Here is a 27,655-nt window from a genome sequence, read left to right on the forward strand (position 1 = left end):
TAAACTAAATTGAATCAAGCTTGCCAAAATTCACTTGCTATAAGCCTCTGGGCATCCTTTTGTTAACGTACATTAATATGAAAATATAAGACTGGAATTATGCAGAGGGTCTATACACTATTATCATGCAGGAGTATGCACTTTGTATCCATATATCTCCCAAATATTTGAATACACCAGTTAACGGTTACAACAGTAGTCATGCGCAGACATGGGCGCCATTTTAACTTATGAGTAAACACAGCACTGACCTCTAGAGGTCAGTGGTTTACGGGTAAATTAAGACGGTGCCCATGCAAATATGATGTGAGGGCACAGCGCGGGCAGTGACGCAACAATACATGCGCATCTGAAAACATTGATGACATCACTGCCTGCGCTGTGCGCTCACATCATATTTGCATGGGCGCTATTATTTTTTACGCATAAACTACTGACCTCCAGAGGTCAATGGTTTGTTTACCAGTAAATTAAAATGGCGCCCATAACCGTAAACTGGTGTATTGGTTGTGGCGTTTACATTACAACTTACAAGCAAGAACCGTCAGTTTTTCTCCCATTCCAGAATTTTTGTCTGAAGTTCCACAGCAACTACCACCACAAAACACCTCAACACAAAAAACCCACCTTTGGATTGAGGTGTTTGCAAGTGTAAATGCTCGCTTTCAAATCATCAGTGAATTATTACGTTTTGTTCTTGGGTGACTATTCTTGCTATCCGTGCTATCAAATGCAGAGCAGCGACAATTGGCACCTGCCCACAATTCACCAAAAAATGTGATATAGGGGGCCTACATGAACATATACTGTACATGCATTCACTCATATAATGTAATAATCTATAATTTCACGGTAAGCTAAGACTATACAAAATTGCATCAAAAACAAGTCAATCTGAAAGTACACAGGAGTCAACACTAAACATTAACTTTTGGAGAACCAAATTTAACCCATCCTGAATTTTCTACACAGAAAAAAAGGATTATCAAAAATTATTATGAAGTAATACTACTACTAGTGATATCATGATAATGATAATAATAATAATAATAAAAATGATAATACATTGTAATTAGAAATTTAGAGGCATATTAAATGCCTTTGATAAAGAGCAACAATATAGTGACTGCAATACAAATTGAACAAAATGTTCAATGTGATATCATACAATATGTAAAATATAAATCTTAAAATAGTAGATGGCACATATTCTAAAGTCCTGCAAAATGGTATAAAAAATTGTGTTTGCAATCTTAAATTTGCAATCTTAAATTTGTAATACAAAATTACATACTGAAGGTATAATGTGCACACAAAATACATTGCTCATCTAGACTTTGGCCCTACTATAAGTAATAGACCCTAATAGTCTACGAGGCCTTGACAATATTAGACTAGACTGGCCTGGCAAAAAAGGCTACAACTACGCAAAGAACTGTATACATTCGATCACATTAAATCAGATTTAAAGTACTATTTTCATGACTAGCATACTACTGTATTCATATTGAAACCCCTGGGATCTGTTGAACCATGAGTTATGATCAATAGCATCTTTTCAAGGTTTCACTTGTGACTAAGAACCCTGGTATTCCTGGTCAATAAAAGCATGTTCACACCAGAGGAAATTTATACAAAAGTAACACTTATTTTTAAAAAAAAGTTGTAGGAAGAACTATCAGAGCTAAGGCCAAAGGGACATGAACACTGGATAAATTCATATCCAGAAAATGTGAGGAGTGACATTTAAAAAAAAAACCACTTTTGAAGAAGTCAGTTTGTCAATCATCAACGTGTTCTCATGAAAGGCCCCGCCCATTTTTTTGTATACAGGTTTTCATATGACACAGCTTTCACATCAGAAGTGAACCATGATCCTGTGACAAGTTTTCTTTCAAAACCATTCTTCAACATCTTTTTCGCTATTAAAAATCTCATTGCACAACATTTTGTTTTTCAACGTTCAGACTCGAAATGATCAATGACTACAATCCCGGGACAAAAGCACAATGTACATGTATATATTTATTTCATGTATGGCTACTTGTCAGACACTTCCCATTGAATTTAATCACAGGACAATATCTTAATGTACACGTACATGTATTGTAAAGTATGTCTTGCATGGCTACTTTTCAGGCACTATACAATGAATTTTTGGTAGTCTGAGGGGGGTTATTTAATATGAATCTAAACTAAATTTTGCTTACTGGTAGTTTTTATGTACCAGGTAATGGACAGTATGATACAATATAGGCTGTAATATCAATTTGCCACCCTTTTGTGAAGAAGCATAGAAAAACATTTGTTGAAATGCTGTAAATCCTAAAATGGAACAAATGAACCTCATATTGTCACAGGATCAAGATCAGGATCCACTTTTTTAAACAATATTGGTAGCTTACATCCTTGCGTTAGAAAGGGCCCTAATTAGGCAGGGCACTATCAGGTGCCCGGGACACTTGGTCCCCTTAATCTACATCCAGACCCCCAAAATCATACATACAAACTCTATAAGACTCATTCTTGACCCACTTTCAACAATGTTAGTGAGGAGCCCTTCATTCGAATATGGAACACTGCTTCGATTTGACTAAAGCATCATGCCAAATATGAAGAGAAGTTCTGTGCTTGTATGTACTAGTGCTGTAATCAAACGTTTGACCATCCGGTATCCGACCGTTCATGGCTCTATCTGTGTTCAATTGGATAGTTTTGTTTTCCCGTTTTTTTAAATATTTTTTATTTTTTTTATTTTTCAATTTTAAATAAATCGTTTAACCGAAAACAGTCCGGTTTTGAACGGAGGTATAACGGAATTGGAGATATCCGTGATGTTACAACACTAGTATGTACGGCCTCCGTTATCCATCTGGTCACTCTGGTGGACTTGGTGCTGTCTCTAAAGAATATGCTTCTCTCATGACACACCACTAAGGCTAACAGATGAGGGAGGCTATACATATACACACCGAATGTGACGCATCCATGAACAGAGACTAACATGTAGGACAACACAATATACCGGTACTCTTTCTTTGAAAAGTATGATCCCATTCCACTATATCGTTGTATGGCACCAGTAACAGGGCAAGCTACAAAATTACAAGGTCTGAAGAAGCTTACATCATGACAAAGAACGTTTTAAGTCGTATTCCGGAATTACATATTACATATTACTCTATTCCATTTTCAGTATTTTGAACAATTTTTTTTTTTTAAATACAAATTTTTCAATTTGCAAATTATGAACCTTCAGTGTAAAGTACCTTTGGAATTACTCACCTTCAGAATACTGTAAATATCCGTGTATAAGGCGCACCCTTATTTTGGGGTGGAAAAAAAAAAAAATCATTTTTTTTTTGTTTGTTTTGTTGCCGAAAACCCACGCGGGGAAGGACCTTCATTTTACATCGAGGTGCAGTTGAAGTTGTGAACTTGTCACAAATAATAGTAACAACAGTCTAAGGCTTCATGATATCAAGTGTCCCACACCAGCCTCATCACATCACCTAGCAGAAGCACTGTGTTCTATGCCAAACATCAATAGTCATGCATGATATGAATAGCATCCTTTAAATTTCTGACAATGGAGTACCTAGGATAGAACCTTGTGGTACACCATTTGTTATAGAAAAAAAATTGAGGAATTATTATAATAAACTACATATTGAGATCTGTTAGAAAGATTACTTTCAAACCAAGATGACAGACAAATTTGAGTGTTGATGTAGTTTCCGAGTGGTGAGTCAACACACTGATTACTGAGCTAGGAGACATTGACAGGCATAGCGCCATAAATCGAAACTAAAAAAAAAAAAAAAAAAAAAAAAAAAAAAAAACTTTTTTTTTCTGTACCTGTGTATAAGACGCACCCCCGACTTTCAATTTTTTTCGGGGGCAAAAAAGTGCGCCTTATACACGGAGATTTACGGTAATGAACCTAGGTAAACATGAACCATCAGAAAGACGACATGTAACAGGCCCAAGGCTAGGGTGCAATTAAAACTCAGAAAAGTCGTAAAAGCTTTTGAACTCGTAATGGCCATCGAGGCCCTGTTTGGAGACAAGAGCAAAGTTTGTCCGAAATCAACTTCACGTATCTCCATTATTTTAGCTCCAAAGACCATGATTTTTTTAGAGCACCAACAGAATGATAGGATTATTCTTCTGAAAAATTTCAAAACTGTGTGGTATTATTAAAGGACAAGTCCACTCGAATTTTCAAAAATCATAGCATGTTGTAAATAAATCAAAGGTTAAAACTGCCAAATATCACTGCTGTACTTCAATCGGTTGATTTTTAAGAGCGATTTCTATTTCGGTTATTTCTAGCAAAACATTTAAATTTGCCGCACCGATGTCAGATTGTTGATCACGTGATGTGACGTATGGTCCTCACAACTAAGCGCACATCTTACATTCTGACTAGTCAAGATGCCGCTGTGCCAGGCGTACGGGTGTTCCAATCGGCCAGGGTATGGGAGTAAAAAAAGTTTCTTTAGCATCCCAAACCCATTGCAAGACAGGGAGAGATGTTCTCAGTGGTTGAACAATATTGGGACGAACAAGTTTAATATACGGACATATCAATTTAGCAAAAATAGAGTCGTTTGCGAGGACCACTTCGAGGCTGATTGTTTTCAGGAATTCGGGCGAAGGTGATGAAGTACGAGGCCCGAATGAAACTACTACTAAAACCCGATGCCATTCCTACCATCTTCTTCCACCGTCCTCAACCACCATCCAAGAGGAAATCAACAACACGACGTCGGGAAGAGTCTGAGCGTCAAAAGGTAATGTTCTTACAAAAATATGATGAAGTAAACAATTAAAAAGTACATCCACAAACGTAGATCTTGGCTTCATTCAGTAACCGTATCGTACGCGATGCCTGCGTGCCCGGGCCGCTCAGGCGTAGATCTACAGCGTCGTAGGTCTATGCGTGCGGCCGTGCCATGGACATGTGCATGTTGCTGCTAGTAACCTACCGGTACAAACAATGCGCCAGAAATGATCATTTACACTCGTCTAAATTATAGGTTGACCTTAGTAGCGCTGTGGTAAATATGACAAAACAGATGACAGATGACAAAATACTAGCTTTCCTGAGATACATTGTAGATGTTTTCCAGACTAAAGTAAAGCGCAAATTATTTGTGAGGGTGTACTTACTTCTGTGGAATACTGTCTGTAGATGTAATAATAACCTGAAACATTAATGATATTATTAGTAATAAATAAGGACCGTGTTAATGATGACAAAGATGATGAAAATATTTGGTTTGGATGTATGGCTGATCTTTGGAAGACAAGCTTTAAGTCAACTGTCAATTAGTCATCTATTTTTGGCGACGAGTGTTTATTTTATTTGCATGCATTATTAATTATTTCACCTCCAGTTTAAATGATTCCATTTCACATAATATCACATTCACTAATCACTATGAACATGACACAAGAATCAACAATATTTGTGTTCAGTGTTCTTCAAAGAAGCTAATCCCTAAATGCACAAGTTTATGTACTGTTGTTCAGTACACTACAGTTAGGGATGAACTTATTTGAAAAACATTAAACACAAATAATGTCTTTCAGAATCTATATTTAAAAATAATAATGTACTTCATAGACATTTTGCCCAAATTATTGGGCTATATTTTGGAAATCTACCGGAACTAGACGGAAAATGATTCGAAACCGCAGGAAATTGCTATGGCTACGGCCTTTTAGTCAGGAATGGCGGGGTTTCTTGTGTGTCGCTGTTACATTGTGTGGTGCATACAGTAGTCCCAAGTGTATTTATTTGTGTCAGCTTTTTAGTTTTTGTTGTCGCAAATCGACAGCAATGTAAATAAATCGACTGCTGACACTGACTGCTCATTAGTCATTGCTATTTATTATAAATCTAGAACAAATGATATGTTTTAAATGTATATTTACAAGGGTTTAAACATGTTAAGATAAGTAATGAAGGGGTTTGATAACTGTGGTCGAATTGTAAAGAACTGGAATCCTTAGCTGAGCTGAGCTGGATATTAGAATGACAAATTACAGGATAATTAATTTTATTATTTTGGTATTCTCAAACTTTGGTTCTGCCTTCTGGTCAACTCAAACCTTACAGCCAGCCACAGAAATAAGCAACAATTCCTTGTGCGAGTTGTATATATTATGATTATGAACAGAGCAGAATTAAAACAAAAAGCCGAAGTTAAACACTTACATTTTAGAACTTGTGCACATCTTGAAAAATGAAGGGAAAACTTCATGAATCTGACACCTGTAACTTGTTTTCATTTAAAAATAAATTTGAAAGCAAGCCAGTTTTGGCTACCATAAATGGCTAGCTACTTTGATAAGTTCTTTTCAAATCCCCATACATTGAACTAAGCCATTTTATTCTTCTTATCATTTGTTGTTGTTTTTCTGACAGACGCACTTGACCATCGAAGCTTGCGGGACTTTGACAGACATCACACATCAGTCTCCATTGCATTCCTGGATCAACATTTGCTGGACTGAGTGGACTCCAGGCCTTTGTTCATTTTAATGGTTATTAATTTGAAGACTCATCAGCAGTTATGCTTCACGTTGCAACAAACAATCTTGAACGGGGAGTTTGGGAGAAGGACGAGAAGGATTTTGTTCAGCTTAATCCTTTCAACAAAACAAAAATCTCTGATACTCCCAAAGTTCCAAGGTGGGATTCCAGAGCTTCACACGAACAAAGCATTTATTATATTAATAGAAACATGACTGAACAACAATCATTTGTTGTTGTTTTTCTGACAGACGCACTCAACCATCGAAGCTTGCGGGACATTGACAGACATCAAGCTTCGTTGTATGAAGTAGCATTTACCGAGGAAGAAGAAAGAAGAACTGTCACCTTTATACAATTTAACAATATTGAACTCTAATAATACTTTTATTCTCAGCGACACATTTTATGCGTGTGATGGTCTCAATATAAATGTCAAAGTCAGTTCATAAATAAAATATAAATATGATAAAATGCAAATTTTACTCCTAGTCCTATCGCATTTATTATTAGAAGTAGTGTTAAATAATACATTTTTTGTTTAACCGTTGTCTGTTTACTAGGCTATTCAGAAGAAACCAGAGCTGGTTTTCTTCTGGGTTAGTTAGCATGAATTTTGATTAAAGAATGTAAATTACACAGACCTGTTAAATAATAGCCCCCCACAAAAGAAAAACAATTTTTTTTTTTTAAAGATATTTTTTGCAGATTTGTATTTCATCCAGAAATAGTACCTACACAGGGTAAACATAATATAAATAGTCTAGCATTGACATTTTTTGATACGTTGGTGATGGTGATTGTGATGGTGGTGATGGAGACGGTGGAGATGATGGTGATGATGTCAGTGGTGAAGGGGATTGATCATGATGGCTATGGTGATGATGATAATGATGACGGTGATTATGATGATGGCAACGGTGATGTCAGTGGTAATGGCGATCATGATGACGATGATTATAGTGATGATGGCGAAGATGATCTTGATGGCAATGCTGATGGTGGTGATGATGAGGGTGATTATGATGGCAATGCTGGTCGTTAACGGTTGGTGGTGATGATGGCAATTAATGGTGATGTCGGTGGTGGTGATGATCGTGGTTCGTGATGGCAATGATGACGGTGATTATTATGGCGATAATGATCATGGTTATGATAATGGCGATGATGATGACGGTGATTATGATGATGGAGATGATGATCATGATGATGACGATGATGGTTGTGATTGCAATGCTTATGGTGGTGATGATGATGTAGGTGGTGACGGCGATGATGGCTATGGTGATGATGATAATGATTGTGATGGCGATGACGATTGTGATAATGATGTTGAAGATGAAAATTAGAATTCTTCAAGTTATATTTGAGCCCTTCAGCCCACCGCACACTAATATTTCTATCCGAGGGTCAAACAAACCCCGAAAATAAATTTTCAGATATATATATTCCGCGGGTCACTTTAAAACAAAATCAAACAGAAAAAAGAATAAGGGAAAGAATTTTGTAATATTTTATTTCCAGGAATACACATGAACTGGAGTAACACAATTGACAAAAGAACTATGAAATAAAATATTACCATCCTCAAATGTCTGGGAATTACCAAAAGAAATTCCTGTTTAAGGCTCTTCTCATTAGCTCATGGTTTACAAATATAAAAACACATTTCAGAACTTTTACAACCATGAAATTATTAGCAGGGATGGGAACAATCATATTTTCAATTTTAAATCACATTGCCCCCCCCCCCCCAAAAAAAAAAGAAGTTTGTATTTACACAAACATACATTTCATACAAATAATGTGTCTTCTTTGTTAAAATGATATCAAAGCCTGACCAAAAATAGCCTATATAGACACTTAAATCCCCTCTTCTGTCCCTAGAGCTGGTATTCTATATTGTACTTGATTGTACTTGTGTGCGTATCTGTGTCCATTTTGTACTTTCCGTTCACTTCTACAAGTATGTAGCGCATGAATATCGTACACAATAATAAGTATGTGGGGCAATGCAAAGCCTCTACGACCGGGGGTTACGCACACGAGAGTAATTCATGAATATCCTTAATCTTCGTCTATCTTCCGTGCGTGATCACGTATAGCGCGCAGACTGGTTGGACCGCGAATCGACGCAGAGTTATATATAACGTGGTATCCCCCGGTTGATCTCGATGCGAAACGCTCGTCGATCGGCCATGTCGTATTTTCCGCCGAAGTCTATTATGCATCAGCTACTACTTTGCTAGTTCCTGACTGGTATTGAGACAAACATTGACAGGAAGTATAATATTATGTTAGGAAAATATCTACATTATGTGGTAAGCCAAAATTCAGCGAGACGCACCCCCAATAAAAATGGTTATTTAACATGTATATCCGACTCTTCAAATATTTTTTTTTGCAAGTTTTATTTGGTGTTTTTTTCACATTTTCAAACTTCACTCACTATTTATTGAATAGTTCATTATAATGTTTATAGTTCTGGCTCAATATTCATGACAAATTCAATGTCATTAAATGAATCCTGAGCATAGCAGAAAGATGAGAACTGTGCCATGTTTTTGCTTATTACGTATTCATGAGGAGCAAAAACGTGCATACGACTTGAGTAAATACGTGCGATTTGGCGAGCGCTGCGGTTCGCGAATCGTCTCGATCTCTAGCGTAGCTCTGTGTTGTGAGGACCCTACGTCACAAAAAATGTCGCGCGATGCATTGTGGGGGGGAACCGGCTCGATCACTAACTTGTTCTTTGCTCATTAAAACAATTAATTAAAAATAAGTCCGAGCTCCATTTTCCAAGACCAATTATATTTGGGCTTTTTAGATTTTTGTCTATCTAATCATTAAACCTTTTTAGCCGAGTGGACTTGTCCTTTAAAGATTATTAAAGAAAGGGGAATTTCAGGAGTACAGCAGCTCCAAGAACAATGATTTTGATTTTGCAGACAATTACATGTAGTCTGTATACATTTAATAGGAACCCATCATTTTCTAGTGGGTTAAATGTACATATATAATGTTTTGACACCCATTTGTATTTAAAAATACTTAACAGACTAGACATGTTATACTTGTTTGGAACAAGTATAGGTGGGCTGGTCAACTAAAATTTGAGACAAAATAGAGCAAAAATAAGCGAGATACTGCTTAAAAATTCTTAAAAAACAATATCATGTAAATTCGTGACTTCACCTTCTATAGGCATAACACCTGAATTATGAAATTGCTGACATGGGGCCTTTAATCGAAATTTTTACTAGATGATGTCATCAAAATGATAAATGATGTACACTGAGCTTGTAGAAAATTATCTTAGCTACAACATATCGAAATTTGAGAGAAAATCGATCAATAATTACAGAGATACAATCAATTTTCCATAAATATGCTGACGTCATAATATGCAAATTCGTATTTTGAGTTCCAAGGCCATTATGATGACGTCATAATATTTGTAATGGCCAAATGAGACATGAAATCATATCTCCGACTCATACTCTATCAAAATTTGAAAAAAATATTGGTGTCCAGTTGCATTCTACAGAGCTATAATGGATTTTGTATAGGCCTGATTTTGCCCATATATGCTATGTATTAAAAGAGCTCGCGCGCACGGACATTTATCTTGAATGGACGCTCATCTTGTTATTAATGGTCATAAAGACATAAACATGGTAATAAATTGTTTGAAAAAACATGAGAAACATCATAGAAGAAAAAAAAAATGCGATTCTATGTTGTGTAATGGTGTTACGCGCGAAAATGCGTGCGCATGCGCGTGTGCGCGATTTTTTATGAAATGCTTAAAATGATCTAAAACGTATGCAAAAAAAATTGAGACGATTTTGAGCATGTAAAAAATTTGCGCGCGCATTGACGCACGGAAGTACGCGCATGCGCGCGTTTTTTGACATGAAATTGACCCGACGGATATTGACCTTGATCATGGAAAATATGAATGAGAAATGATTTACCGTTCTGAAAATATGATCATAAGTAAATTTTCAGAAAATTTCACAAAATGGCGCCTAGATGACGTCATCAGTCAAGGTCAAGGTTGAAAACATTACTTTATTTTGTTCATATGCCTATACATATGTGTGCCAAATTTCAAGGCATTTGATTGAGCCATTTTCAAGTTTTCTTGTTAACAAAAAAGTGGGTAGAATTAAGAAAAATAAATAATAAAGAATAAATAAAGGCGATTTTAACGAAAATATAAGGTGGTCTGTATTAGATACAGCCCACCTGATAACAAATAAATAATGTGCAAGAACATGGGCTTTCTCCCTACTGTTGTACCCAAGATGTATACCGGTACTTCAGGTTCCTGGACGGACATGTTTCTCAGATACATTGAGCCAAAGTATCCAATCTGCTTAAGTCCTGGTAATAACAATAAGTGCATCCCATGGCAAAAAGGTGTTTTATCAAAATATCATAATTTGTAAGGGTTCATATTTTGTGGGTGAATGCATGGATTAAGGGTCTTTTGTAACTAAAAGATTCCTGAAAAGTGAATGAAAAAGCAGCAATATCTGCTGACTTCCTCATTCACTAGGAGGGAGGCATGTCATCAAGATATTACAGGGAAAGAAACGCTCTACATGTAAATGTTTAAGTCGTCACAAGTTTTGATCAGTGCACATAGAAAAATGAAAATTTTACACCAAAGGCTCTTCACAAGAGTTTTTTCTAGGAAAAGGCAAGAATGCCTGAGTGATTGCAGTATTTCTTTGGATCATGTTACAGATCCATTCAGGAATACTACAGTGTAAAAGTATGTGTACATTCAACACATCAGCTACAAATGTTATTCTGCAAATAGTGTAAATAGCGAAATTACACTTGAAAAGAAATAAAAGTTAGCGCTAAAAACGAAATTTGAGTAGAATAATTGACACATGTTTATGCAAACATAACTTTCAGTCAACTTCTGTCTTGGCCTTTCAACCAAAAGCTATTTTTGTATTACAGCACTAGGCTTTCCAGAGGTACAGTAAGTCTCTTTATGATTGTCTGTCTTCTGTTTTGAAAACATTTCATCAGTGAATACAAATGTATGAAATAGCATATAGAAATTTCTTCCTGTATCTCCTGTGAAGTCATCCTTATTATCCAACCATCACTGTTCAAAATTTCTTTTTCTTTTTTCCCTTCCATCTTATTGATGAAAAAGATTCCATATACTAATCTAGCAGATCATATATGAAAAGGAAAACTATCAAAATATGAAGAAAATTAAAATTGGTAGTTCTCTAAAGAATAAATTCAAAGTAGCCTGTACGTGTGTTGACTGAAGGCAGCTTGCGACTGAACTGTCAGTCCAATGATTTTCTTGTGAAAACTTTCCTTTAGAATATGATAATCAAAATTCAGTAAACATGGCCGTAATAATCCCAAAACAAGCTTTGATTTCATACCTCCATTCACGAAAACTATATAAAAATCACGGCAATCATGATGGAAAAAGGTCTCTAAGTTTGGACGTCGACGGGAAGCCCCGTGTTTCTCTCTGACTTGTGCAGCTACTACAAAGCACACCCTATAGAAAGATGCTTTACTCTGGGTAATCCCGACGCTTTGCATGGTGCATTTCATACGCAACATAATGTGAGTTGATCGTCATCTGTCGTGTGTCTCTTTGATACGGATGTAATGTTGAATATGCATGAGGTATCTCTGTCGTCACGCATATCATGCATTATGCATATCGCGTCTGTTTTGGCCCTGGACGTCGACACGGAGGAGGAACTCAGGCGGAGTATAGCCAATTCCACAGAGTAGACTCTCCCTTGGACGATGGCACCGGGCACCGGGACCCCAAGGGGAGGGTTCAGGAGGAGATAGCTGCATCAACTTCGGTCGGCGATCTCATTAAAAAACAATAGAATACAAAGGCTCGCGGAGGCGTCATGCCCCCCGCGGTGTCTTAGCGTATTACAAAAGACGTTAAAAGATTGGAGTTGTTGGCGTTCAACAATAAGGGATAGAGCAACGTCGATCTGGCGCTGCTCAGTGGCCGCCGGGCTCACGATCAATTGGGCAAAAAGAATTTCTGTTTCGGTTTAATAAAATTTGGAGTGGACTATTAGGCTATTATTATTATTATTATTATTATTATCATTATAGTGATATTTGTTTTTAGCCTCATTTCATTTCGCAGCATTAAAATTTGAACCATTTGTGAAATGTTCAAGTAATTTAAACACTCAAATATTTCTGGTTTTACATGTTGAGTTTACTGGGACTAGATTTGGCCCCTGGAGCTTGAGAATAAGCTGATCTTTTGAACTAAATTAAGAAATCAGCGGAGTTAGAGATAACTGCAGGTATTTGTCATTCAAAAAGGTACTGGCAGTGCATTTAACAGGTGGAAGGTCATAAGCTCTAGCCCTGGCACAGCACAAATATCCTTTACTAAGGTACTATTCCATATTTGCCACTCTCTACCCAGGAGCTTTGAAACCACCTACTAATTGATATATTTGGTAAATTATTATATCTATCCGGACCGGGTACTCGAGGACACTTCTGGGCTTACAAGTGAATACTCGAATAGTCGAATAATTTAAAATAAAAACCGTACTACCGTTGAAGTATGGTGGTGGCAATTTCTTTTGTTTTATGGGGTTTTTTTGCCACCACCATACTACTATGGTAGAAATATCCCAGGTCAGTCTCCGAAAACTCACGCTATTTTACTTCGAGTTGCAGTTGAAGGCGCCGATTTGATAATAATAATAATAGTAAATAATGCTGGTTTAAAAACCAAAGATGACTTTACCTCCGAGTCCAAACAGAAATTCGGACATTTGGTCCCAGTTTCTGAGTGGTGAGTTGACAGTGATTGAGCTGGAAACATTTTTACCCACGGTGCCATGCTGGCGGCCGGCGCTCTCCCTTGTACGGGTAAGCGTCGACCTGGACAGTGTCAGGTGACCGTGATTTTTTTTTTTTTTTGCGGCCGAATATTCAAGTATGAGAAATCGTACTCGAGTAGTTGTCAACAGTGCGGGTACTCGAGCATTAGTCCCATCTTTCTGTGTACAGTGCTTGTAACTTTACCAAGACTGGGCCAAATTTCTTATCATTCTGATGATCCCAGAACCTTGCAGTACACACCACTACTTATATGCTAGATGATCAACCTTTTCTGATCAATTCCACACCGTTTCTTTCACAATGCAATCGCATGACCATAACTGGTCTTTATCTTTAAACGATGCCTTTAAGCAAGCACTGGTTGGGCCCCAAAACACTCTGGATGCAACACATTAAAAATGCATGCAAAATTAATATTAAACTGTCTGATAAGGGAAGATTATACTTACATAATCATGGAAGGCCTTCGCTTCACTTGAATGTTCACATGTTTCTCTCCTCTCCGGCGCAGCACAATATAAATCCCAAAACACACTGAAAGAGGGCATGGAAAATAAACAGATCTGTTAATGAACAGGGGATCACATGTGCACCTATTGATTATCTCCAATAACTTTGCTAGATGCTGTTTTGCAACCATTGAAGTACCGTACATTTATATTTCTTCCTCATTACAATTATGGAAAAGAAGTAATGACCTACTCAATTACTGGTAGATTTTACTATGAAGCTAAATATACATATGAAAACTCCCTGGTCATGTAACAATTTTAAGTTAGATACATAGTGAAAGGCCAGGAAGACCAGGGGCTACAACAAAGATAGACTTACATGTAGGGTAAACCCACCCTAAACTCATCCTTAGAATGATGCTAAACCATAGGACCAATATGGTACCAACTATAGCGTACTCCTACAGTGCTATGGAATATATCAAGCTACAAACTATATTCTCAAGTCTTGTATGGCCCAAAAGGAGGATCCATCATCCATGTTATGCAACTACAAAACAGTTCTTTCTACGATCTGATGAACCATTTGCAAAGTTCACTGAAAAAACAGGTATAAATGAATCTCTACAGATTATGCAACATAATACTGGGTAAATTACATGGTATATCTTTCTAAGACGTATGGAGATCACCCAGTTGATGGAGACATATAGGAGAGGCTTTTCACGATATAACAAATGAAAAATCAATCTCAATTCAAGAATTGTGCCATTGCTCAGCTCTTTAATGTGGCATATCAGTGCAATATTGTGATTTCTATTTGAGTATCATTTAAAAATCCCCATGATGACTTTTGTTATTCATCGCCATTCTTGAAATTTGTAGAGGGATATTTTCAACACACGACCATCTAGGAATACTCTCCATAAAGTGGAGATGGTGCACATTGTGCATGAATGAATCTGATGGCTGGGGCAATAATATCTGTAAAATGATTAGAGATGGTGTTTTGTATTAAGCGCTATATAAACAGTCTGAGAATGGGGAGCGTCCGCATAAACAAGGATATCCTCGTAAACGTGGACAAATCCTGTCCCCCAAAAAAGGACCGTCCACATTTTCGCTGACGTCTTTTTTTCTTCGGCGCTCTGCGGTGTAGGGTTCCCAATCCGAGCACTGGCAATGCGAAAAACAGATTTCGTGCAATAAAATACCTGCAGTTAACTGTCTACTTTTATGGGTTGTCCGTCTTCCAAAGGATTTATCATTCATAATGTGAAAGCCTCTGTACAAAGTCATTGTGAAATTATGCATCAAGGAGCATCATCGCGGAATCTTTTTTCGCATCGCCAACAGGCGGACCGGAAATAAGAATCGACCACATTTTATTTTTAAGACGTGTCTGACCGCTACGCGTTTAAGAAGACAATCCTTGTTTATGCGGACGATTGTAATTTTTATTATATATGTACAGTTGTGTGTAGTTCATTTACATTGAGACTTCCCCTCACAGGCCCTTTGCAAGTTATATCAGACATTATTTATTAGTAAAGATATTATGGTTCTCAGATACATACCATTTTGACTATCACTGCGAAATCAATTTCCTACAAATGTACATTAGCCAAATTCCAAAAATAAAGTTTAAACCCTGGACAGAACACTATACTTATAGTACCTAAAACTATCCTAAAACCTAACGGCAAGTCGGCAACCCTTCCCTCATACCTTTGATGAAAAAGAACCTGAAGCACTTGTCACCAGAGAAAATATTGATCATCCACACCATATTGTCAGGTTAGTAACTTAGTGGAAGTTTATTGCCAAAGTCATTTTTTGACCAAATTGAGATATTTGCCGGAAGCCCTAAATCAGGTCTCTTTTACACGAGCCAGCTACAACTTATGACCGTAAGTCAATTTTCAATATCAAACTATGTTTATTAATCGAAATATTAATTGCCAGAATCAAAATGAAACAAAAACATCTGAGATGTCTTTCTAATGTTCTTTCCTGGAGAAGTAAATATGATTTACCAGGTTGTCAATTACTTTTATTTACTACATTGATACTGTACTTACCACCACCATGAGTGCAGAAACCCCGGAGGCTCTCCTAATGTGATATTTTTCTCCCACCTTATCTATTATGGTAAATAGAGAATAAAAGGGGAAAAGAATGAAGTTTATGTAACAAAACAATAATTCCTCAATACATAATGTTGAGGTTTAATGGGTACCCATTCCTTGGATAATATGTTCTGACTAGTGCCTTGAACCCTCAACACTAATGAGTATGATGATTTAAAAAGAACAGTCCCTGGTTTTACTTCAGATGTAACGTAAATGGGTGGGGCATTCCACTCCCCTCACAGGGGAGTTATATTTAAAGGGCAATCCAACCCTTGTTATAATATATAAATTCATTTTGTATGAAGGTGGACAAGTGAGAGAAATATAATGGCAGAAGTTTGAAATAAATTGAACCATTAATAAGAAGGTTATGAGTGTTTGAAATAGGAAATTTTTATATCTATGCAAATCCGCAAATTGGCAATTTAGTCACTGGGTTATGCGGTACCGGTATTCACTGTCAATCACTGACAACTCTCCCAGTTTCTCACGTTCAAAAATACAACAAAATTGTTTATTTCTGAAGCACCTTCTCCATTGGGCACTAATCAAAATATAGTGGATAGCATATTATCAACGGTTCTATAAAAAGAAAAGACCTTCCTCAGCATACATTTTGAAAAATTGACATTTTAGTTATTTTGGGTGTTGGAATAAATGGGAAAGTCCGGCATTTTGTCACAGTGACACTGCCAATTCATCCAATTTGAGTGCCCTTACGTATATGTATGTATAATGATTAAAACTTTCAAAAAATCATAACTTTCTTGTTTTTTGTCCAATTTTGTTCAAACGTTCACGAGTCTGCTTCTCTGATTTCGTAAATTTGTCTTTTTGAAAAGACAAAATTTAATAATGCAATGCCCTTAGACTTAGTCATTGCACATTTCATATTTCTACACAACCCTTATGTAAAATAATATTCTGCATTTATTTTGTAGTACTTAATACATCAACGCTGTCTTTAAAGGTAATACAAAGTTTTGGGAAATTTTGAAAATTGGATGGATAGTGAATCTTTACAATTTTGATATATTTGGATGCCCCTGTGGATGTATTATAAGCACTAAAAAAATTAGCCCCTAAAACACTTCTGTTTTCGAGAAAAATTTAATATAAAAATTTACCGGTGCTCCGGGTAAATTTTGATAAATTTCAAATAGTGCCTATATGGCCGTACAATGGTAGCTGCGACCATGAAAATCTCAGAATATTAAGGTGGGATATATAATTTCCAAACGGGAATAGTTAATCGTTCGATTTTAGTCAAGAAATATTGTTTCATAGCTAAATTAATATCTTGACCGTGAGAGGGAGCTATACAACATAAAGAGTTTATTATTTATAATTTCATGACTTTAGACTCGATTTCAACCGCAACAACGATCAATGTATATTGTAGGAACGCATATGCTTCCAATATGTTAATTTGAACCAAATTCATGACCCCATACCAAAACTTTGTAATACCTTTAAGTGCTTTACAGATATATTATAGCCCGGTCATCGGATTCAGGCTTGCCCCACACACAATGTACTGTATGCATTCTCCACTCCCTGGGGAGCATTCCAGCCAGAAAATACAATCTTTATATCCAGCAGCAAAAAAAATGAAATTCATGAAATTGTGTAAAGAGCAAATGTGAGAGGATACACATCCGAGAGTTGCCATTTTTTTGTTTGGTTGAATACAACTTAAAACATTAAAAACTATGTGATTTCTTATAAGAATTTGCTCAAACTTTGAATAATCTGGTGCCCTCATTTTTTTGCTCACATTTAAATAATATACCGGTATATAAGAGTAGACCTCCCCGCAATCTATTTTAATTCATGTTCATGTACTATCAACGTAGCATAGGAAAATTACACTAATAATTTTACAAAAGCCTGTAACATGTGTATGAATATATTATACATGAATCATTATAGCTCATATCTTGAACAATTACAAAATTTTGCATCATAAAATGGTACTAAAATACTCGGTCAAAAATCTGTAACTACAAAAAAAACTTGAGTCCAGTAGTGCTGGGAGTTTGCGTGTAATTTCCTATCCGTGTACACTAATATAAAATTTACACACAAAAAAAACAGTATTTCAGCCACGTAAGACCAGCATACATGAATGCCAAATTTCAAAAAACTTCATAAAAATGTGATCATTGGGATAAATATTGTTTTTCCGACTTCTCATTCAATCACAATATTGTCTACAAAACATTATTTTTCATTTTGGTTGCCTTCCTCTCTATAGCCAAGTTAGATAAATTTTTTCCTTTTACATGTAGTTCATTAATTTATTTTCCATACACCCCCCTTCAAATAGGCTTTCATCGAAAGGGTGCGGTGCGGTGCGGCGCGGTGTGGTGTGCTCAACGCACCCATTCGATAAAAGAGGGGGCCTTTTCTCGAAAGGGTGCGTTGAGAGCGGAGTACCGTTTTAACACACCCTTTCGATGAAAGCGGGGGGGCTTTTCTCGAAAGGGTGCGTCGACTAGTCTTTCGCATCAGTCGTTTAAAATGAGGATCTCGGACAGAAGGTAATAGTTGCCAATTTAAGTATATCGAAAATGTATTAAATAAAATGGAATGGTCTTGATTACAGAGTGGTCTCTTTGATGGGGGAGACAGAGAGAAGGAAAAAGGGAAAGGGAAAGGGAAGATAAAAGGAAAGAAAGAAGAAAAAGAAGAGAAGAGGGAAACGGGGGGGGGAGGACTCTTGCCCCCCCCCCCCCCCCCGCCAAAAAATAAATCAGAGAGAGAAGGGAAAGGGAAAGGGAAGGAGAAGATAAAAGGAAAGAAAGAAGAGGAAGAAGAAGAAAAGAGGGGGGCAAAGGGCTCTTGCCTCCTCCCCCCGCCAACAAATAAATAGCAGAGAGAGAGAGAGATAGAGAGAAGGGAAAAGGAAAGGGAAAGAAAATATAAAAGGAAAGAAAGAAGAAGAAGAAGGAAAGAGGGAAACTGGGGAAGGGCAAAAGGGAGAGAGAGAGAGAGAGAGAGAGAGAAGGGAAAGGGAAATGGAAAGAGAATATAAAAGGAAAGAAAGAAGGAAAGATGGATAGGGAAGGGTGAAAGATTCTTACCTCCCCACCCTCCCCCCCCCCCCCCCCCTCCCGCCAAAAAAAAAAATAAAGAGAGAGAGAGAGAGAGAGAAGGGAAAGGGAAAGAAAATATAAAGGAAAGAAAGAAGAAGAAGAAGGAAAGATGGATACTGAGGAAGGGCGAAAGGTTCTAACCTCCCCCCCCCCCACCCCCTCCCGCCAAAAAAATAAATAACAGAGAGAGAGAGACAGAAGGGAGAGGGAAAGAAAATCTAAAAGGAAAGAAAGAAGAGGAAAAAGAATAAGCAAAGAGGGAAAGGGGGCGAAGGGCTCTTGCCTCCCCCCTGCCAACAAATAAATAAAAGAGAGAGAGAGAAGGGAAAGGGAAAGAAAATATAAAAGGAAAGAAAGAAGAAGAAGAAGGAAAGATGGATAGGGGAAGGGTGAAAGATTCTTACCTCCCCACCCCCCCCCCCCCTCCCGCCAAAAAAAAAAAAATAAGAGAGAGAGAGAGAGAGAGAGAGAGAAGGGAGAGGGAAAGAAAATCTAAAAGGAAAGAAAGAAGAGGAAAAAGAATAAGAAAAGAGGGAAAGGGGGCGAAGGGCTCTTGCCAACAAAATAAATAAGAGAGAGAGAGAGAGAAGGGAAAGGGAAAGAAAAGATAAAAGGAAAGAAAGAAGAGGAAGAAGAAGAAGAAAAGAGGGAAACGGGGGCGAAAGGCTCTTGCCCCCCCCCCCCCGCCAAAAAATAAATAAGAGAGAAAGAGAGAAGGGAAAGGGAAAGGGAAAGAGAATAAAAAGGAAAGAAAGAAGAATAAGAAGAAAAGAGGGAAACGGGGGCGAAGGGCTCTTGCCTCCTCCCCCCCCCCCCCCCCCGCCAACAAATAAATAGGAGAGAGAGAGAGAGAGAGAGAGAGAGAAGGGACAGGAAAAGAAAATATAAAAGGAAAGAAAGAAGAAGAAGAAGGAAAGATGGATACGGGGGAAGGGCGAAAGGTTCTTACCTCCCCCCCCCCCCTTCCCGCCAAAAAATTAATAAGAGAGAGAGAGAGAAGGGAGAGGGAAAGAAAATCTAAAAGGAAAGAAAGAAGAGGAAAAAGAATAAGAAAAGAGGGAAAGGGGGCGAAGGGCTCTTGCCAACAAAATAATTAAGAGAGAGAGAGAGAAGGGAAAGGGAAAGAGAAGATAAAAGGAAAGAAAGAAGAGGAAGAAGAAGAAGAAGAAAAGAGGGAAACGGGGGCGAAGGGCTCTTGCCCCCCCCCCCCCGCCAAAAATAAATAAGAGAGAGAGAAGGGAGAGGGAAAGAAAATATAAGAGGAAAGAAAGAAGAGGAATAAGAAGGAAAGAGGGAAACGGGGGAAGGGCGAAGGGCTCTTGCCCCCCCCCCCCCCGCCAACAAAATTAATAAGAGAGAGAGAGAGAGTGAAGGGAGAGGGAAAGAAAATATAACAGGAAAGAAAGAAGAGGAATAAGAAGGAAAGAGGGAAACGGGCGAAGGGCTCTTGCCTCCTCCCTCCCCCCCCCCCCCCCCCCGCCAAAAAATAAATAAGAGAGAGAGAGAGAGAATCTGTTCTGATCCTGGTCCTGATCCTAAAGAGGGATATAAAGATGACCAATAAGAACGTTATTGTTCGAGAGAGAGTGTTTGTTGCTTCTAGAACATTTTAGAATTAAGTCCCATCACATTGCAGTTGTGGGGAGGGACTATTATTACCCCCTTGGATGGCTTCCCAGAGTCTGGCTTTGAAGGTTTCGACTGCGTCGCAGGCAAAGATGCTGGGGGGGGGGGAAGTAAATTCCAGGCCCGTATGGTTCTTGGAAAGAAGGTGAGTCGATATATATCCGTCTTGCATCTTATGTTGGAGAAGGAGAGGGAAAGAGAAGATAAAAGGAAAGAAAGAAGAGGAAGAGGAAGAAGAATTTGTGTTCTGTCAGTGTCACAAATAGATATATAAATATGCTCATCTGACGATAATTTGATGTATAAACCCCTCACCTTCTTGGGGCTCCGCCCCTTGGATCCAACACAAATTTTGTGTCCTTCCAGTGTCACAAATAGATATAAAAATATGCTCATCTGACCGTTATTTATTGCCAAAAACCCCTGAGCTTCCGGGTGCTCCACCCCCTGGACCCCACGCCAATTCGTGACCCCTGTGTCACAAATAAGGTATAAAATAATAATTATTTAATGGACAAAACTCCTGAGCTTCTGGGGGCTCCGCCCCCTGGACCCAACACCAAATTGTGTCCTACCACTGTCACAAATAAGGTATAAAATTATGCTCATCCGACGTTAATTTTGATGTTTAATACCCCTGAGCTTCTGAGGGCTTCGCCCTGTGAAAAAAACGTGTAAAAAAAACACGTTAATTTTTACCTTTTTTGGGAGATACCCCCCCCCCCTGGCGTTCAAGGGGGGGGGGGGTACGATTTTTCAAATTTTTGAGGGCCCCAAAAAAGATTAGTGCTCTCTAGTAATTTCGCGACTACTCCGGAACCGCGGCAGATATAAAGTTTTTCTTTCGAGTCTTACGCATCTTTTGAAACATTTGTTTGTTGAAAATCGGACGTATAATTGCGGAGTCACGTGACCTTTTGTTTTTGCATGTCAGCCCTAAAATCGCTCATTTTTGTGATTTATGTACCAAACATATGGAAATACCATTTCTTCTTTTAAAAAAAGAGAAAACATTGGTTATTTGGTCTTGTTTCAAGTAAATGTGTTTGATTTTGGGTAAAAATAGTTGAATTGTGGTTAGAAATAAAATGAAATAACAAAATAATATAATACTTAAATACAAATTATCAAAACAAGAGATAACATAGGGATAAACTGGCTCTTCCAACTTTGTTGTCGTATTATTATTCTAACGAATATATGAAGTGAAAAAGAACGCTCGAATGTGAATAATATATGATTTATGGGTAAAAATGTGAATTCTCTGACCTTGTTTGCATAAATTACCATAAATATGCATTTTCGCGGCGATCGGCTGTGAAACGGCCGAGATCTTAGGGGGACCCCCCCCCCCCCCCACCCTCAAGTCCACTCCAATCACATTGAAAAAAAGTATGACTTAAATCATCTCTCTCATCATTATACCGCTATAGTATTCATGTTTTTAATATTATTTATTGTCCATTAAACAAGTTCATAGAGAAAATACTTATCTCTCTGCAACATTAAAAAAGAATCTTCATTAATATGTCTTAATTTGTATTGATAGCCTTGTGGTCGCCAACAGTGGCGAAGGCAGGGGCGTCTCCAAAGGGGTGTGGGGTGCGACACCCCCCCCCCCCACCTGTCAGGATATTGTCGGTAAAATTGCGCTGCCGTCGGGAAAAAAGAGAAAAGGGGGAGGGGAAAAAAGAGAGTAAAAGGGAAAGAAAAGAAAAAAGAAAAAGAAAAGAAAAAAAAGAAAAGAAAGGAAAGAAAAGAGAAGAAAGAAAAGAAAGAAAGAGAAAAACGAAAAAGAATAGGAAAGAAAGGAGGCAAGAGCCCTTCGCCCCCGTTTCCCACTTTTCTTATTCTTTTTCCTCTTCTTTCTTTCCTTTTAGATTTTCTTTCCCTCTCCCTTCTCTCTCTCTCTCTCTCTCTCTCTCTCTCTTATTTTTTTTTTGGCGGGAGGGGGGGGGGGGTGGGGAGGTAAGAATCTTTCACCCTTCCCCTATCCATCTTTCCTTCTTCTTCTTCTTTCTTTCCTTTTATATTTTCTTTCCCTTTCCCTTCTCTCTCTCTCTCTTTTATTTATTTGTTGGCAGGGGGAGGCAAGAGCCCTTCGCCCCCTTTCCCTCTTTTCTTATTCTTTTTCCTCTTCTTTCTTTCCTTTTAGATTTTCTTTCCCTCTCCCTTCTCTCTCTCTCTCTCTGTTATTTATTTTTTTTGGCGGGAGGGGGTGGGGGGGGGAGGTTAGAACCTTTCGCCCTTCCTCCGTATCCATCTTTCCTTCTTCTCCTTTCTTTCCTTTTATATTTTCTTTCCCTTTCCCTTCTCTCTCTCTCTCTCTCTCTTATTATTTTTTTTTGGGGGGGGGGAGGGGGAGGGGGTGGGGAGGTAAGAATCTTTCACCCTTCCCCTATCCATCTTTCCTTCTTCTTCCTCTTCTTTCTTTCCTTTTATATTCTCTTTCCATTTCCCTTTCCCTTCTCTCTCTCTCTCTCTCTCCCTTTTGCCCTTCCCCAGTTTCCCTCTTTCCTTCTTCTTCTTCTTTCTTTCCTTTTATATTTTATTTCCCTTTCCTTTTCCCTTCTCTCTATCTCTCTCTCTCTACTATTTATTTGTTGGCGGGGGGAGGAGGCAAGAGCCCTTTGCCCCCGTTTCCCTCTTTTCTTCTTCTTCCTCTTCTTTCTTTCCTTTTATCTTCTCTTTCCCTTTCCCTTTCCCTTCTCTTTCTGATTTATTTTTTGGCGGGGGGGGGCAAGAGTCCTTCGCCCCCCCCGTTTCCCTCTTCTCTTCTTTTTCTTCTTTCTTTCCTTTTATCTTCCCTTTCCCTTTCCCTTTTTCCTTCTCTCTGTCTCCCCCATCAAAGAGACCACTCTGTAATCAAGACCATTCCATTTTATTTAATACATTTTCGATATACTTAAATTGGCAACTATTACCTTCTGTCCGAGATCCTCATTTTAAATGACTGATGCGAAAGACTAGTCGACGCACCCTTTCGAGAAAAGCCCCCCCGCTTTCATCGAAAGGGTGTGTTAAAACGGTACTCCGCTCTCAACGCACCCTTTCGAGAAAAGGCCCCCCCTCTTTTATCGAATGGGTGCGTTGAGCACACCACACCGCGCCGCACCGCACCGCACCCTTTCGATGAAAGCCCTTCAAATATGGTTAAGTTCCAATGATTTGCCACATCGTCCCCACTCCCCAATGCAATGCTGCAATGGTTCGCAGTATTATCTCATTTACGCCCAGGGAAAACATTGCAGGTGCTCTGCTTGTCTCGGCTTGTCCTTTATTCGTGTAGTGAATTTTATAGACGTATAGCAGTGGTTCCTTCGTGTAAATGGATAAACGTGTACACGGTCCCAGCACTAGTCCATAATTCATCTCTGAAAGATATTTTGAATTTCATTTTGAAATTGTCATCATTTCATTATTATAATCATTTTTATTTCAGGTACATGACATGTAAGTGCCAACAGAAATCATGTATAAAATCATGAAATTATGTCATAATAAACTACATGTACATAGACTACATTATTCGATTATGAATACAATATATACATTATAAATATATTCTTATTGGTGGTGAGAATATTGACAGTTACAGGTATACCAATTTTTTGATAGAGGGCTCTTGGAGTTGGAATCCATATTGTTCTAAAAATACCAATTCATAACAATCCATAATTGTTAGCGGCCAATACAAGTCTGATAAATTGTTACCAAGAACTTTGTTTCATAATGTTTATGAAAAAAGTTTTCAAAATATGATTGTGTTTTATATACTACATGTAGTCATCTCGTTACTCCTTATTATATTTTCTGGAAAAAACCTTTATTACTTGTAGTATGTAGGTCCATGCTCATACTGTAATTGTGTGATGTGGTGTGGCATAATGGGATAAACTGTGGCCACACTAAATCTCAAGATAGGATGTTGAACAATTTATTACGGTCCATGTAACACAGTGAAAACATTGCAGACACAGCAAGTACATTTTAGAACAACCAAAGGGTTCAGAATTTTTGTTCAGTTCAGTATGAGCCTGCTATCAAGAAAATACAGTATTTCCAGTTCCACAGTGCAAGGTAGATCTAGTATGAAAAAAATTGGCTAGCCTTCTGTCATTGGGTGAACACACTATTGGCCTCAAAGAGACCAAAAATGGATTTGAAACATATAAATATATATATTATACATGCAAGAAAATGAAACCATATCTTAGGGTCCCTGACTCACTGTACCATAGTGCGACACACTGTGCACACAGTTGACCAAAGAAAGGGTTTGGAAATTTCGGAACATTTTAATATGGTCACTGAAACTAAGGGCTAAGGCAGGGATTTTGACTAGATTCCATAGGGTCATTGTCATCAGGATAACACACAATAATTTTAGTACACATTGACTGTGACTGTGGACAGAGGGGACCAACATGAGGAATAAAAAAGAACATAACTGTAATAATAATAATAATAGCTAGTTCTTATATAGCGCTTTTCAGGACCGAAGGCCCTCCCAAAGCGCTTTACAGATATATATATTATTACCCCGGTCATAGGATTCAGGCTTACCCGCACACAATGTATGCACATTCTCCACTCCCTGGGGAGCATTCCAGCCAGGCGTCTTTTTTACAAGCGCACACTTGCTAATCTAACCACATTAGCTTTCGCATCCTACCGGGTTCCCATTTAACACCTGGGTGAAGAGTGGCAAATGTAGATCAATGTCTTGCCAAAGGACATTAGTGCCGCGGTGGGACTTGAACCGCGAACCTTGTGATCCACAAGTCCGGTGACATATCCACTCGTCCACGACACCTCTACAGTACTCTACTGTACAGCAAATGGCTTCTACACAGTAAAAGACAACTATCCTCACACAGTTTCACATACTGTGATACACTGTGGTCAATGTTCATATTCAAATGAGAGGATTCAAAAGCATTCTTCAAAGATCACAGTAATAAAGTGCACAATAATATTTTACACTTTGTGCAGCGTGCACAATTTTACACAGTATGCCATGTTATGTAACAAAAGGTTTGGAATATCTTAGAATCACTAAATGGGCAAACACACTACTCTAACATCAATTCACACAGTGAGACAAAAAAAAAGATTCTTAAAATTTGTTAGAGCCAGTGTCATAGGGTGAAGAAAAAAAATTGTTCACATTCAGTATTGCTTGAAATAAAGTAGACACTCTTACAATGTGTCACACGTGACTGGATGTATTATTCCATAGACTTTGGTGCGACTAGGTGACGTCACTAACGTGTCTACATTTTTTTCAAGCAATAATGTAGTTAAAGTACACACTGTGGTGACATAATTGGATTAACCTGACCAAAGAGAGATTTGGGGCATTATCGTACAGTCACTGTCAAAAGGTGAAAGAGACTATTTTCACCACTGTGTTATCTATCGTATGACACACTGGCCAGTGACCACAGAAAGAACAAAGAGATTTTGATCATAATCATGTGGTCACTGTTACGAGGTGAAAAGAATAGTATTATTTTTCACATTGCTTGAGACACGTGTGACATGCTAGCCACAGTAAAATCATGAAGATGTCTGGCACATTTCTCTGTCCAATAGTGAGCCCACTATCTGAACAGCCTACACTGCACCTACAAAAATTTGGAAAGTTTAAATGGGTCACTGTCACAAAGTGTCTTCATATCGTGCACACTGTTTAAATATCTATTTAATGGTTTGATACCACATGGTCACAGTCAATCTTGACACTTTGATTGGGTGACACACCAGCCACAGTGAAATCCAAGAAAAGTTTTGAATGCACATGTAGTGATGTACTCTCAACCTATGTAATGTAGTTTCATTATCAGATAGTGAATAAGATATTTCCACACCGTAGGCGTAGCCCCTACAAAAAACACAATTTCATACCACATTGTCATTCAATGTATATACAGTACACATTCACATCTTCTATACATCTACAATGATGCAGTAAAAAAAAAAGTAGCCTGTGCTTTGACACAATGAAGGTCCACTGTAATCTGTATGTACCGAGTGAATGAGTGGACGAGTATTTGTCACAAAACCCAAAATATAATAGAGATGGTCACAGTATTCTCACAACAGATATATACTGTAACACAAACAAAACAACCATTCCATATAAATCCATACATTTCAATTGATATAACTACAACTAGATTCAATAAAAGTGACATTTTAGTAGGTTACAAAGGGATTCTCTTAGTTCATACTACTACTGTACTGAATATCCACGGGGAGTATAGGGGGAATGTGCGACAGCGCGCAGACAACAAGTCAGCTCATCGGCTACTACAAAGTTGTATGCATTCTACACTGTGCAGTGGCCCGTGCAGGAGACTAATGCACAGGAACCAGTACAATAATAATCGTAGAGGGTCTAACCACATAACAAATGAAAATTTTAAAATAAGACCTTACCTCGGACAAAAATGTCTGTGCTGTCTTCTGTGCCCCCGACATGGAGTAAATATTCGTATACATAGAGTGCTAACCTGTAAAAAGCAATACAAAATGAAATATAAAGAAAATTAAGTACGTGTTATATTCTCGTTTCGAACGACGCTTTCCGCTGCGAGTGCGACATAATGTACGCGGTGCGATATATAGTTGCGATAGTGTATAGTCTGCAGTCTAGATTACGTGTTTCATCATCGACTGCGGCGAAGAAAACCGTCAAACTTTGTATCAAAACACATAGATTTGATGTCCTAGAATTCATTTTTCAGGTGTATTATTCAATTTATGAAAGTTATACTCACTTTTTCCCTCGCTTGACTGTCCGAAGGTACAGTTGAACCTTTCCCTTTAGGGAACATGCTGGGTAGCTATACTGACACGCACCTGTCAAGCAATCAAGGCAGAGACTGACCCCGTAGCTATGACGAC

General features: G+C 38.1%; 1 protein-coding gene and 1 long non-coding RNA gene across 5 annotated transcripts in view; one reads left to right on the forward strand and one right to left on the reverse strand.

The window, feature by feature from the left end:
* Positions 1-27,655, reverse strand: part of LOC593225 (single-stranded DNA-binding protein 3) — a 62,416-nt gene extending 34,761 nt beyond the window's left edge. For all 4 annotated transcript variants that reach the window (XM_030995639.1, XM_030995637.1, XM_030995638.1 and 1 more), the window contains exons 1-4: positions 27,530-27,655; positions 27,188-27,261; positions 15,969-16,030; positions 13,885-13,969 (exon numbers count right to left, since the gene is read on the reverse strand). In XM_030995639.1, the coding sequence (XP_030851499.1) occupies positions 13,885-13,969; positions 15,969-16,030; positions 27,188-27,250 (210 nt within the window). In that variant the 5' untranslated portion in view covers positions 27,251-27,261; positions 27,530-27,655. The remainder of the gene's footprint in view (positions 1-13,884; positions 13,970-15,968; positions 16,031-27,187; positions 27,262-27,529) is intronic.
* LOC115928454 lies at positions 4,204-7,024 on the forward strand. Its single transcript, XR_004066061.1, has 2 exons — positions 4,204-4,796; positions 6,437-7,024. It is a non-coding gene; the product is annotated as an uncharacterized LOC115928454 (long non-coding RNA).

The sequence above is a fragment of the Strongylocentrotus purpuratus genome, unplaced genomic scaffold (genome assembly GCF_000002235.5).
Source record: "Strongylocentrotus purpuratus isolate Spur 01 unplaced genomic scaffold, Spur_5.0 spur5_scaffold_3, whole genome shotgun sequence".
Classification (NCBI taxonomy): domain Eukaryota; kingdom Metazoa; phylum Echinodermata; class Echinoidea; order Camarodonta; family Strongylocentrotidae; genus Strongylocentrotus; species Strongylocentrotus purpuratus.